The sequence below is a fragment of the Artemia franciscana genome, chromosome 15 (genome assembly GCF_032884065.1).
Source record: "Artemia franciscana chromosome 15, ASM3288406v1, whole genome shotgun sequence".
Classification (NCBI taxonomy): Eukaryota; Metazoa; Arthropoda; class Branchiopoda; order Anostraca; family Artemiidae; genus Artemia; species Artemia franciscana.
This window is the reverse complement of record NC_088877.1, coordinates 40,277,793-40,291,603: the sequence shown is the minus strand read 5'-3', so window position 1 is coordinate 40,291,603 and position 13,811 is coordinate 40,277,793. Positions and strand designations below refer to the sequence as shown.

General features: G+C 34.1%; 1 protein-coding gene across 2 annotated transcripts in view; it reads left to right on the top strand.

Annotated features, from left to right (window-relative positions):
• The window catches only part of LOC136036469 (proton channel OtopLc-like), a 74,416-nt gene that overhangs the window by 39,074 nt on the left and 21,531 nt on the right, over nt 1–13,811 (top strand). For both annotated transcript variants that reach the window (XM_065718720.1, XM_065718718.1), the window contains 2 exons: nt 117–222; nt 12,753–12,917. In XM_065718720.1, the coding sequence (XP_065574792.1) occupies nt 117–222; nt 12,753–12,917 (271 nt within the window). The remainder of the gene's footprint in view (nt 1–116; nt 223–12,752; nt 12,918–13,811) is intronic.

The window sequence follows — 13,811 nt, the reverse complement described above, 5'->3', positions numbered from 1 at the left end:
ATATTATATATAATAATAATATATAATAATATAACTAATATAAATAATAACTAATAATGTAACTAATAATATAGGTAAAACTATGACTCCTTAATTCTCTTGTACCTTTTTTCCAGGGCTTTTACATTTACTTGTATGTTGGAAGTATCTTATATTTTGGTTATGTCTTCTGGACACTGTTCAGGAACAGAGCTGAAAAGACAGCAAAGACATACTGGAATCGTAAGTCTTATTTTTCATAAATTTCATTCCAACCTATAACAAGTAAATTTCTGGAAAAAAAAAAAATTTACGAAATTTTTTTCGAAATTTTAAAAAAATTTTCGTAAGTCTTATTTTTCATAAATTTCATTCCAAGTTATAACAAGAAAATTTTTGAAAAATTTCTTTTTCGTAGTTAAGTACCTTGAGGTACATGGGTATGCCTCAAGGTACTTAGCACGCTTGACTTGAAACCCTTCGTTCAACGGGAAAGGGGTTCAAGTCCTAGTGTCGCTAATTATTTAGTTTCAACAGGGTCAGTGGCCTGGCTCTGTAAGCTCAGCCAGAGTCGACCCAACTCTAAAAGGTTACTTGGAGAAATCTGGGGAAGGTAAACAGGAAGGATGTGCGAAAGCACATGAAGGCCCAACCCCCGATTGCACTTCCTGGCTTAAATGCCATGAAACGGAGATCTGCACTGCCAGTAGGGATTGTGAAAATCCAGTGCCGTGCTCTTTGCCTTTACCTTTTATTTCACTATTTTGGTGGGTATTACTATTAAAGTGGGTAAAATATTAAAAAATACTGAACGGGTGAACTTTGAGAGATAAAGAGATACAGGTTTGGTAGTGGAAACGAGACCTTTCGAATTCCCTTCACCTCTATGTTGTGGTAGGGTAGATAATGTAGTGAAGGAGTACTTTTTAACGTAATTTTAAGATAGAAATTTAAAATATATTACCGAACTGAGGATGATTAGCCTACCAATTGAGGAAAGGAGAAAAATATCTAGGGAGGAGGCAAGGGAAGGATGGTCCTCGCTTTTATTCTATTTGTGGATACGAGTTAGGGTGTAGGTCGTCTGATTTGTAAGTGTGAAGGACTGAGTGGGTATAGGTTTGATGAAAGATGGCTGTAGGTCAGGAATGAAAGTTCAGTAAGTCTTGAAAAGTAAAGACGATTTCTCAGGCAAGCCTGGAGTATTGAAGTAGATTTTAGTCTTTTGTGGGTATATTTGATTATGAAGTTTGAAATAATTAGAATTGAGTTTTTGTTTTCGATTCCCATGGCCCAATTTAGACACAAACAAATAAACATAAAATATCATATTGCTTGACCTGTAGCAATGCTGTTTGATTCCCCATTTAACAATTTTCTAATATAATATTTTTACTCCTATATCTCCGTCCAGGTCCCTCTCCCCTTTTTCAATAACCCCAGGATATTGCCCTAGGCCTGGCACCTGTATAGTGATTATTTTAGGAGGAAGGGGAGAGGGTTAAATAATAAAAAAATTAAGAAGCGTCCACCATACAGACGCACCCTCCCCCGCATGTTTCTACCCTATGCTATATAGGATAGTTTGCTGATTTGTTTGCTGTTGTTTTTTTGTCAAATTGGTACTAGGTACTAGGGTACTTTTTTGTCTATTGGTAGGCAAATGCCCACCCCAGATTTTCCAGGGGGCCCAAGTTTCGACTGCAAAGGGCCCTTTTCCGGCTATAATTACCCATTATGTCCAACATAATCCATTCTGTTCAAATGATTTGAACTAACCGCACGCCTATTAGCCAAAGAACGTAATTACCTGACGACCCTTGGAGTAATTACGCTATTTGCTATTAATCATTGTAAACTTTGAAAGTAGGTTAGATTCATAATAAAAGTCTCAAGTTCTGTCAAATGCCCCATGCCCACCCCAAGATTTGGCCCAAATGGCGCCTTTGTATTTGGCATTAAGAGTCAACTGTTGAGAAGAAAAATTACAGAACTAATGAATATCGTTTAAATCGACTCTAATAAATAGTGGTTTTCTGGATGTAACCAAGCAAGAATTATGTTATGTCAATTGGTGCCAATTCACAAACGTAGGGGAAGGAACAATATTTTTTTTTTATGAAAAATAAAACAATTTTTCTTACGAAAAAAAACAATTTTTTTTTTAATGTAATGATGTTGAAATTGCCTCTCCCAATTGGTACCCTCGGCTATTGTAATATATAGTCAAGAACAGAAAATAATATCCACTGTCATGGTGATACCAAACATATTAAGCCTTTAAACTTTAAAGATCCGGTTAAAAATTTTATGTTTCGGAATTTTGACGTTAGTTCGACCCTGAATTAAAAAAAAGTTTATCATATTACTTTTGCGTATTTAGCACTTGCTACTGAAACACGCAGGAAAAATTAAAGTTCTAGTGTAAAGAGAGTAGCACCACCCCTGGAAAATAATATTATTTAGCCCTTCTAAATTTTAATTTTGATGAGGGTTAATCTGGTCGTTGTTAATACTGTAGGTAATTTGGTTGTTATTTTAACAACCAATTTAATAAATAGCTTAAATACAAATAATTTAATAACAAATAATAAATAACTATAAATAATAATAAATAATTATAAATAACAACAAATAGTTTAAATGTTTAGCGGGCTGCCGTTCCCTTTCAAATCCTGTTTTATACTAACATGTAACTTTTATGGAGCATAACATTACGAACAAACGGTCATGTAGGTGTTTTTACTTTATATAAAGATTTAAAGTTCAGTAAATGTGTCAGTAACAACTTTCTTTGCGTATTACTTCAACTATTTTCACTACGCCTTAAAATATAAAAAAATATTACCCACTAAAAAAAACCTTTTCTACAGTAAAAGAGGTCAACCCTCACCACTGATGTTGCGAGCTTAGCCCCAGTGGCGATGAAAAAAAAACAGAAGAAAGAAAAGACACATCAAGCGTTTCAAATTCAAAAAATTAATATCACTTGTGGTTCAAAGTGGGGGGAGGGAGCTGTGATTTTCCTAAATAGGGTTTTCAACTATGTTATGTTCCAATGGTGCGCTTTTCATTTTCGAAATTCCCATAAGTATGTGTTTGTAATAAATATTTACTGCAAAAATCAATCGGAATAACAGCTTCCATCTCTGAATCAATGTCAAAATGGGATATTTTTCACAAAAAAAGTTTTTTTTACAACCCTTTCTTAGACTTTTTGCAAGCATTGGCAGTCGTTTGCTATTTAATAGATGGCGGCTGTTGCTGCAACCATGACATTCTTATCGAAAGTTCATTTTTACAGTCTTTGTTACTTCTGGCATTGGATGCTCTTTACTTACAATTTTTTTACTAAGTACTACTGTTTTTTAATTTTTACTATTTTTTTTACTTTTACTTTTACTATTTACTTTTACTATTTTTTTAAATCAAATATAAACACCTGTCAGTATAAATTGACATAGTTTATTACCTTGTCTCATTTTGGAATCTGAAGCATGATGCTGAACTGTCAAATATTACGCAAATTGTTTGTATAGTTTATTATCTTGTAAGAAATAATTCACCGATTAATACCTGACCTATTTGCTTTTTGAATCTTCTGTTTGCTCATAAAACTACGTGTATACACGATTTGAGCTCTAGAATTTTCGAAGAAATTGAACGTTTTTTAATTGTTCTTTGTCCTTTGGACATAGGATTTTGGAAATTCAATATTAGCAATTGTTGTTTGTCCAAAGGGTCATGCAAGTTCTCTGTTATAATCTAGGTAGTATATTCAACATTAAACATAATTGCCTATTCGAAGATGTGTCTCCAGGACATTGTATTAAAATGTAATTTCATCTGGATTGGTTTAAAAGTGCAAATAGCCAACCATAGTTGATTTTTTTCTTTATCTTTATGACAAAAGAGCTAATTCACACATTGCCCACAAATTTCAACGGTTACTGAAGGGCTCTAAAAATATCTCCTTTTCTTCAGTTGCAACATTTAACTAAGTCCTTTAAGTGAAGGGTCAGGGTGAATTTTCAAATTATGCCGATTGTTTTACAGACATCAAAATTTTGTTAGGTGGCAGTTCAGGCTTAGTTTTAGTACTTATGAAGTGTTTATTTTTGCTTATGAAGTTTTATTACTACTTATGAAGTTTAATATTAGCACTTACAAAGTAATTAATGACTTTTTTGTCATTAATTTGTCATAAATTAATTAGTTTTGTTTTGTAAAAATTCAAAGAAAACTGACGCTTCAAAGTCTTTTGGCCCATATTGAGATGAAAGGAATTTTGTTGTTGCTTAAATATCGGATTGAGTTTCTGTATCTATAGAATACATAAGTTTTCTTCCAATTGAATGATCAGTATCTATTCTTTGGTAACAGTGGTTTGATTATGTAAATGTTGCCAAAAATGGTGACTATATGCTAATAATTGCCATTTGTAAGATTATTTTTATTCTATTTTTTCTATGTCATTTTTTAGGAATTAATTAGGATAAAACTAGCCTGGGCGAGTTTTGCACTCAAAATTTATTAGTTTATCTGGTTGCAGAAATTAATTAAAGTTCGCAAAAAAGTCAAATGTTTTATTTTAACTCTTTTTATCGTAGCTGTAGCAAAATAATTTATTATAAGTATAAAAGCACAGAAATTATAAATAGGACATCAAAAGCTAAGTTTCCAAAGATATGCGGCGAAAATTCTGACACCAAAAAAAGGAAAAGTAGAGTATTTACTAGTTGCAACAAAGTGTATTTCAAATTATTTAAGAAAATAGGAATTAGGGGGGGGGGGGGTGAAACCGCGTTCAACTTTAGACAAAACAGCTAAACACCTAAAAAAATTATATTTAGGTTTCCCTGAGAGTATTATGTATCTTTTTTTAGCCTTTTTTGTTTCATTTATTAACTATATTATTTTATTAACATATTCATTTCGTTATATTGTATTTATTTTTAATCAATTTTGATATATTATTTACCTTTTATTTTTTGTTTTCTTTATCTATTATTTTGCTATTTTATTGTTTTAGCTTTTTAATTCATTACTCATAAGGCTATTTTTTCATAGTTTCATTTCTTTAAATAATAAGTAAAACTGAATCAATTAAACAAAATGTGAAAAAGAAACTAAATTATGCTAGGCTGATTCATTTTAATCTATTTCAATGGTTTCCCTGTTCAGCTTCTCAGCGATAGCTCAGATTTAAACTGATCAAGATTGTCTAATCCTCTGCTCCTTTGGTTATAAAGACAGTGAATTAACTTTCAAGGAAAATTAAAATACACTATAATACCGGCTTGTTTACCTTTTGAATTTTATGTATGAGATGGGATGATTTAGTCTCTTTATCATATCAAAAGGCGAACGTTGTTGGATGATTAGAGGATTACTATACCAAATATTGCATTATTTTTTTGTTACATCAAATCTATTTTTTCCGAAAAAAAAATGTGTGTTTTGTAATTGTCATTCTGTATTTACTCTGTGTCTTTTCTCAGAATCTAGACTTGAAAAATATTCTCATTTTTTTCATTTTGATATGATTATGCACAAAGCAACTATCCCTAAGGAATAAACTTCTATGACAAACTAGCAAAATAAAATAAGTATCGAACACGAAATGTCTAGTAGTTCTTGGTATCGAACTGTAAGTAAGGAGCGACTTGGTTAAATAGAACCGAAACTGTAAAAAACGGATTTTCACACGAAAGATGCGTCAAAACAATTGGCTTTTCATCTGATTACATATATATAAAATTAATCAATGTTAGCCATCAACAGCTACGAATCTTAGAAAATTTGCGTGATTTTTGAAAAAAGAAGAAACATTAGAAAAGTTCAAGGAAATTTAATTAAAATCGTACCATTATTTTTTTTTTTTTTTTTTTTCCCAGGGATGATCGTGTTGAACCAGATGTCCTAGAAAATCAAGGGAGTGCCCATTGGAACTGAAATTAAAAGTTTTAGTGTCTTTTCTAAGTGACCTAAAAGATTGGAGGGCTCCCATACCCCATTTCCCCCAAAAATCATCCAGTAACCGTTAAAACGTCTAATAGCTATGTCTCTCGGGAAGATATGACCCCCATAGCTCCTGAGTAAAGGGTTGTAATCAATGAAACATGCCCATTGTTTACATATACTATTGGCTATTGGTACGTATACAGACATTTTCTTGAAAATATAGTTTCCCGGTATTGATTGGAAACCATCAGAAATTAAATTAAAAAAAAAAGTTTTCAACTGAAAGTAAAGAGCAAAATTAAATCTTAAAGCGAATAGAAATTATTCCATATATGGGGGGACTGCCCCCTCCTCAATGGCTTGGTCATCACGCTGAAGTTTTACTTTTTGTTCCACTTCCTTAAGAACGACTCCTGAAACATAAGGTCTGTTTAAGTAGAATAAGAAGCTTTTTTTTAATTACTAAAAAACTTTGGCGTCGAGATTGAGGAATTAAGAAGGAGGCAGCCTTCCTAATATAAAGAATAATTTCGGTATGTTACTCCTTACTTTCTGTCGAATGAGCTTATTTTCATTTAACCAAACAGTTCGTAGTAACGAACTGGCCCTGAGGAGCGACTCGACCCAATAACAACCGAAATTTTAGAAAACCGAATTTTGACATCAATTCATACATCAAAAGAACTGGCTTTCTATTCGTATTCCAAATTCATAAAATTCACAAATTTAGTGTTTGTATGAGTACAAATTAAGAAAGTTTGTATGATTTTCAAAATAAGGTGGAAACATCCCAAAAAAGCCAAGGGATCCTAATGAAAATCGCACTATCAAATTTAGCATATCAGAGATTCCTATTGATGAGAAACTTTTACACCAGGGAATTTGCCAGAATTCCTATGACAAATTCTTTTTATTTGTCGTAATTTCTCTTTGCTAACTCAATTTTACATGTGGAGATATTCCAGGGAAATTGTCCGGGGGAAATTTTCCAAGCAGTTAGAATTGTCTGGGGAACTTCTCCGAAGGGAGTGGGATTCAAGGGAAATTTTTTCCATTGTGGGAGTAGGGATTTCTAGGGGATGTTTTCTTCGGAAAGTAGGCTAAGGAGAATGTTCGAGCTGGAATTGTCCGCAGTATATTTTCTTGGGAGGTGGGACGGGGAGGTTGGACTTTATTAGGACGGAATTAACAAGTTGAGGGGTTTTTAACCGGAAGTAATTTTCTATTGAGGAATTTTCCTTTAGAGGGGGGGATTTCCCATGGAAAGTAAGGTAGATTTTACGGTATTATTTGAAAAACGATCAAAAATTAAAAAAACTCATCAATCAAAATTAAGGATCATTATTGAATCTTAAGTATATGAGGAGGTACACCCACTCCTCAATGCCTCTCATTTTTAGCTAAAATTTCACTTGTCCTCCAATGCTTTAAGAGTGACTCCTGAAACACAGGGGTCAGTCAATTAGAATAAGAAGCTTTTCTAAAATACTAAAAAAATAGTGAGAAGAGCGAGGTATTGAGGAGGGGACATCCCCCTCATATACAAAATAATTTCTGTTCGTGTTAAGTTTTAAAAATGCTCCTTACTTTCGGAAAAAAAAAATTAAATTTAATTATATCTTAAGATAAGAGTCATTAGATGATTAGGGGATTAATTGACTAAATATTGCATCAAATTCAAGTTCCAATCCGAACTCGTCAAATTCAAATTTGTATCTTTGTGTATCTCCGTTTTCTGAAGAAAATTGTCTGTCTTGCAATTGTTATCTCTATTTTCTTAGTGAGTTTTCTTTTTTCAGAATCTAGGCTTAAAAAATGATTTTATTTATCTTGTTTTAATATAATTACGCATAGAACAACTATCTGTAATTCAAAAAGTATCTGTCTAACACAAACTACCTAGACAAAATAATTATCTAGTTTTAATGTTGTAAAAGTTTTAAGTTTTAAAGTTTTAGTGTTGCTCCTTACTTTTAGTTGAAAAAAAATCCATTTTTTCTATTTAGTTTTTGACCCTTTTTCAAATAATGCAATGAAATACCCCCCCCCCCCTCCACTGTGCAAAATCTCCACGGAGAACAGCCCCCTATAAACTCTCCTTTCCACTGAAAACTATCCATGTCGAAAAAATTTTGTATTTATCCCAATAACAAGTATTATATCTTAACAATGGGCAAATTATATAGCTTACATCCCTTTCTCCATGGGCTCTCAGGGATCATGTTATGCCCCAAGGCATAGCTATTGGACCTTTCGACTATGCTGAAAAAATGGCTGTTGAAAATTTGGATTGGATGTCTTTGGGGAAAATAGGGCTTGGGAGAGAGGGTAGTTGCCCTCCAACCTTTTTGGTCATTTAAAAAGGGTCCTAGAACTTTTAATTCTATGCGAATAAGCCCTTTATCAATTTTTTAGGACCATTGGTTCGATACGATTACCACTGGGAAAAAAAAATATATATATAAGCTCATATCTATGATCTTTTTTCGGGCAAAAAAATAAAAATTCCACATATCTATAGATACTTGAAACCTCTACGGTAAAGTTCTCTAATATGTTGAATCTAATGGCGCGATTTCCATTAAGACTGCTTAACTTATTGATGCATTAATTGCTATCAAAATATTGTTAGTTAGACTTTTGATTACTGCTAGGCTAAATCACTCCTTACTTACAGTTTTTACCACGATCTGTTGGACCTCAATTTTTTTTTTGAAAACCCCAAAGCTAAAGCTAGGGAAAAGAAAAAACACAGGCCACGATTCCATTTCTGACCGGGTATATCTCTTCCGCAATCAGACAAGGTGTAACTCAAGAAATGTCTTTTTTGACTCGTTTGAGATTTGATCAAGAAAAGATGATATGACAAATATATATATGCACATATATATATATATATATATATATATATATATATATATATATATATATATATATATATATATATATATATATATATATATATATATATATATATATATATATATATATATATATATATATATATATATATATATATATATATATATATATATATATATATATATATATATATATATATATATATATATATATATCTGGCACGTAGGCTGGGGGGGCCTTCGGGCCCGGCCCCCCTGAAATTTTGTGAAATGTTTGATTTCCGCATGGTTTCTTGGGATTTCTGGCAAAAGTAGGACATTTATTAAGAATCATGTGTGAAGCCTTTTTTTGTGATTTTACAGCATGGAATTATCTGGTCAAGTCACTGCCCAATTATTAACCCATTTTCTGTGTAACTTTTTACCGTCTTTGAAGTAGGGGAGAGTGGGGCTGGTGTAAACGTTGAAAGTAGGTTAGATACATAATTACCAACAGGTCGGAAAAGAGTTCCGTACCTGGAGAGTTAAGGGCTGACATGGTGGAAAAGAGTTCCACACATGGGATATATGCCAACAGGTCGGAAAAGAGTTCTGTACCGGGGGAGTTAAGGGTTGAAGACAGGGTATTGCTCTGCGTGGTGATGAAGACTCTGGGATATTCACCTTTGCTGAGCCTGTAAAAAACGATGGAAATTTCAGGACCTTGCTACGCTATCGGATGAAGGACGATCCAGTTATGAAAGATATCTTTGAGAGAAGTGCAGGCAATGCTCAGTATTGCAGCCCAAGTATCCAGAATGAATTAATTGATATTTGTGGGCAGCTAATAACCAAAAAAATAGTTGACCAAGTTAAATCTACCGATTTTTTTACAATTCTTGCAGACAAGACAACAGATATATCAAGGCAGGAACAAATGGCTCTAGGGCTTCGATTTGTGGACAGTGAAACGCTGCAGATTAGGGAAGAGTTCATCGAGTTCGCTGTTGTTGAGGACTTGCGCGGTAGAAGCCTTGGTTAGTTTATCCTAAGTCGAATTAAGAAACTTGGTCTCGACATGAAACTCTGCAGGGGACAAGGTTATGATGGAGCTCCAAACATGAGTGGACATTTGTCAGAGGCCCAGGCTTTTATTTCGAGCAAATATCCGCTCGCCAAGTACGTTCACTGTATCGCTCACTCCTTAAACTTGGTCCTGACGGACTCGAGCAAAATAGCTGAAATCAAGCACTGTATGATGGTAATTCGTGAAACAGTTAATTTCTTCCACTTTAGTGCAAAGCGAAGCGCTATCCTAAAAACTTATACTGCACTTAATCTTAAAGGCTTGTGCGAAACTAGGTGGGTCGAAAGACATGATGCTATTCAGATCTCAAAACAGTTGATTGTGCCTATCTTAAGGCCCTAGAGGAGATAGAGACAGACGGGGACTCGGTAACGTTATCGAAAGCCAGAAGTCTGCTCAACAACATCCAGCTTGGACTACATAGTGACCCTCATTGTGATGGATTTTTTCTTGGGTATACATTGAATCTATCTAAGCTGCTGCAGTCTGAAAACATAGATATGGTTATGTGCATTCAGTGCGTCGAAAGTGTAACAGAAATGTTCAAAGAAATCCGAAATAGTGCCGAGGGAAGGTTTCGTCAGCTGTTTCTGGAAGCAACTAGGCTATGCAGAGAACTAGAAGTTACTCTTGTCATGCCACGAAAGAGGAACCTTTTCAAAATCCTAAGTGATATCCCGGCAGAAAAACATATAGAATTTTACTATCGCGTCTCCATTTTCCTCCCTTTTGTAGATCAGCTAATACAATCACTTGAATCTCGATTCACAAAGCACAAGGTCACGCTGAAAGGCCTCAGCGGAATACTGCCATCTTTTGTTGTGAAAAAGCCTAGCAGCGATCTTAAAGAACTGATCAAATTATATGCCTCAGATCTAACGAGTTCAGACTCCGCTGTGATGGCTGAGCTTGAACTATGGCGAGCTAAGTGGCTGAAAGTAGTACCCAGTCTTTTCCCGAAGACAGCAGTGCAGAGCTTGGCTGAGTGCGAACGTGGAATATTTCCGAATATTCACAAGTTACTGAGCATCTTTTGGGTCATTCCCACGTCTTCAGCATGTGTTGAGAGGTCATTTTCTTCGATGAAAAGGATCAAAATGTATCTTCGCAGTCGGATGAGTGAAGACCGACTGAATGGCTTGGCACTCTTGAATGTCCACAGAGATGTTCTCATGTCAGTCGATGAAATTTTGGAATATTTGCTATTATCTCTGCTCGAAGGTTACGATTTAAAGTATAGATAAAGTTAATCTGTATTTTCTGACATACGTGCTTTTTGCCTTTATTTAGTTACTAAATAAAAAGTGCTACTTTATATCTGCTGTTTTGAAGGTTTTGGCCCCCCCCCCCAAATTCCTGCCTACGTGCCTGATATATATATATATATATATATATATATATATATATATATATATATATATATATATATATATATATATATATATATATATATATATATATATATATATATATATATATATAGGTTACGAGAGATCCCATATTTTAAGAATGTGTCTCACGTTATTCAAGAGCTTCATGGACGTCTAAAAAGTACATGGGGCCATATGAAGGTGGTTCAAAATTACCTCTAGGGGTTTGAGATAGATGTACTGCTAAATTATTTTTGCAAAGGTTCGAGTTGATATTGAAGTTTCGATCATTGCTTACGTTAGATGAAGCTAAAGGAAAACATGAGTTCAAGTTTCAGATTTTTTTTCCTTTTTTTTTTGTGGAACTCTTAAGAGAGCAAATGATGTCCTATAAAAGGCCAAACCAATCCATTTGGAAATTGTAGAGGTATTAATACAATTTGACTAAGCAAGCACCATCCTCATAATGAACCACTTTTGTTGACTACTCTTTCCTCGCTAAAGTGGAAAACTCCCCCGTGAATACATACAACATTGAGGGGTAATTCACAATATTTCTTTTTTGTTTTCATGCTGATTCTGATTACTACGGTTACACATTAAGGGCTGTTTATTTAAGTTTTCAGTGAAAACAAATGCATATAATGGGTAATCTACTAATATAATTCTGAGTATCTTTTAAAATTTCTGTAGTGTCATTATCTTTTGCTGGATCCTACAAATATCTTGGATTCCCGGTGGTTTCAACTCTGAGTGATGAGCTTCATGTTACGGCGTTTTCACGTTCGCTGTGCTGCAGGGCTAACTTACTCATTCGTAAGCTCGGGAGTTGCGACCCTTCTGTAAGATGCTTTCTTTTCAGAGCTTACTGCACTCCGTTGTACGGTCTAGCTTTTGCACAATCTCTGTCTGTTAGGTGTGAGAATTCTCTTCGGGTTCTTTATAACAATTCTTTACGGTGGCTTTTTAATCTTCCTTTGAATTGTAGTGCATCTGGAATGTTTGTTGGTGGTGGCCTCCCATCTTTTTCTGAGCTGCGTTGAAAATCTTCTCTTTCCATCCAGACTAGGATACTTGCTTCAGATAATTCCCTCATTTTGCTGCTTTCTGAGCCGCTTTTTCGCCTCTCTCTGCCACTTTGGCTGACTTGGTCAAGTTTGATTTACACACAACAATTTTGACATGCTTAAATGTACCATTGTTATTTGAATGAATTGTTTTTTTTTTTGCTCATTATTTTTTGTGTGTTATTGATTTATCCGTTTTTGTTCTATTTTTTTTTTCTCTCTTTGTTTTTTTTTCTTTTTTAGTAAGTGGCCCTAGTTGGTCTTAAGTTAAATAAATAAATGAATAAATAAACTTGTAATGTGCGACTAATTAAATCTTCTCTTTTTGTTGTTACACGGATGTATTCTTATAGACACTACGAGGCTTCTCATTATTCCTTGCTGGCTGTATTTTTGTTCCAATTTTTTGAAACAATTTTTTTGAAATGACCAATTTTTGTTTCAGGTTTTCGAAGCTCTCTTGATCGCCATCCGTCTATGCCAAATGGTTCAAGACAGTCAAGTCTTGGCGGGGCTCAATCGAGAAGTGGTACTTTTAACCAATTGCCCACATCTAAAGTTTACTATTGTGAAGAACATGTGTCGTTTTATTTACGTATAGGCGCTGTTGGTAAGTAAATTCGTACATTTCAGGGGGGAGGTGATTGCCATAACCAACGCCATCTAGTAGCTTTATTTTTCAGTTTTTTCCACATGTGATTTTGTACGTTTTTTGAGAACCAAAATGTTGTCCTTATCATGTCTTATGTCACTAAGCCCTGTTTTTTGACACGCTCGTAACTCTGTTGATATCAGTGTATCAGATTCTTCACCAAAACGCAACAAAAACTATAAAACCAACCAATTTCGAAGAATACTAGGGTAGTTTTTTTTAAACCTCTGCATGGAGAAAGAGAAAAAATCAAATGGCGAACTTGCTGTTTGTATGTTATTTGAATCCTTGACGCACTGGTACAGCTTACACAACCACCATCACTACATAAGAGAAAGTAAACCTAAGTAATTTGTCAATTATTCCTAATCACCACAAACCTCAGTAGCACCATCACTGCATAAGAGAAAGTAAACCTACATAATTTGTCAATTTTTATCTGATCAGCACAAACATCTGCAGCACCATTACTGCATAGAAGAAAATAAAACTAAATGATTTTTTCATTTTCCCTGATCAGCACAAACATTAGCCGATCCATCACTGCATAAGAGAGAGTAAACCAAAATAATTTGTCAGTTTTTCTCTAATCAGCACCAACATCTGCAGCACCATTACTGCATAAGAGAAAGTAAACCTAAATAATACGTCAATTTTTCCATAGTCAGCACAATTATCAGCAACACCATTACTGCATAAGAGAAATTAAGCGAAAATATTTTTCAATTTTTCTCTGATTAGCACCAACATCTGCAGCACCATCACTGCATAAGAGAAAGTAAACCTAAATAATATTACAATTTTTCCTGATCACCACAAACCTCAGCAGCACCATCACGGCATAAGAGAAAG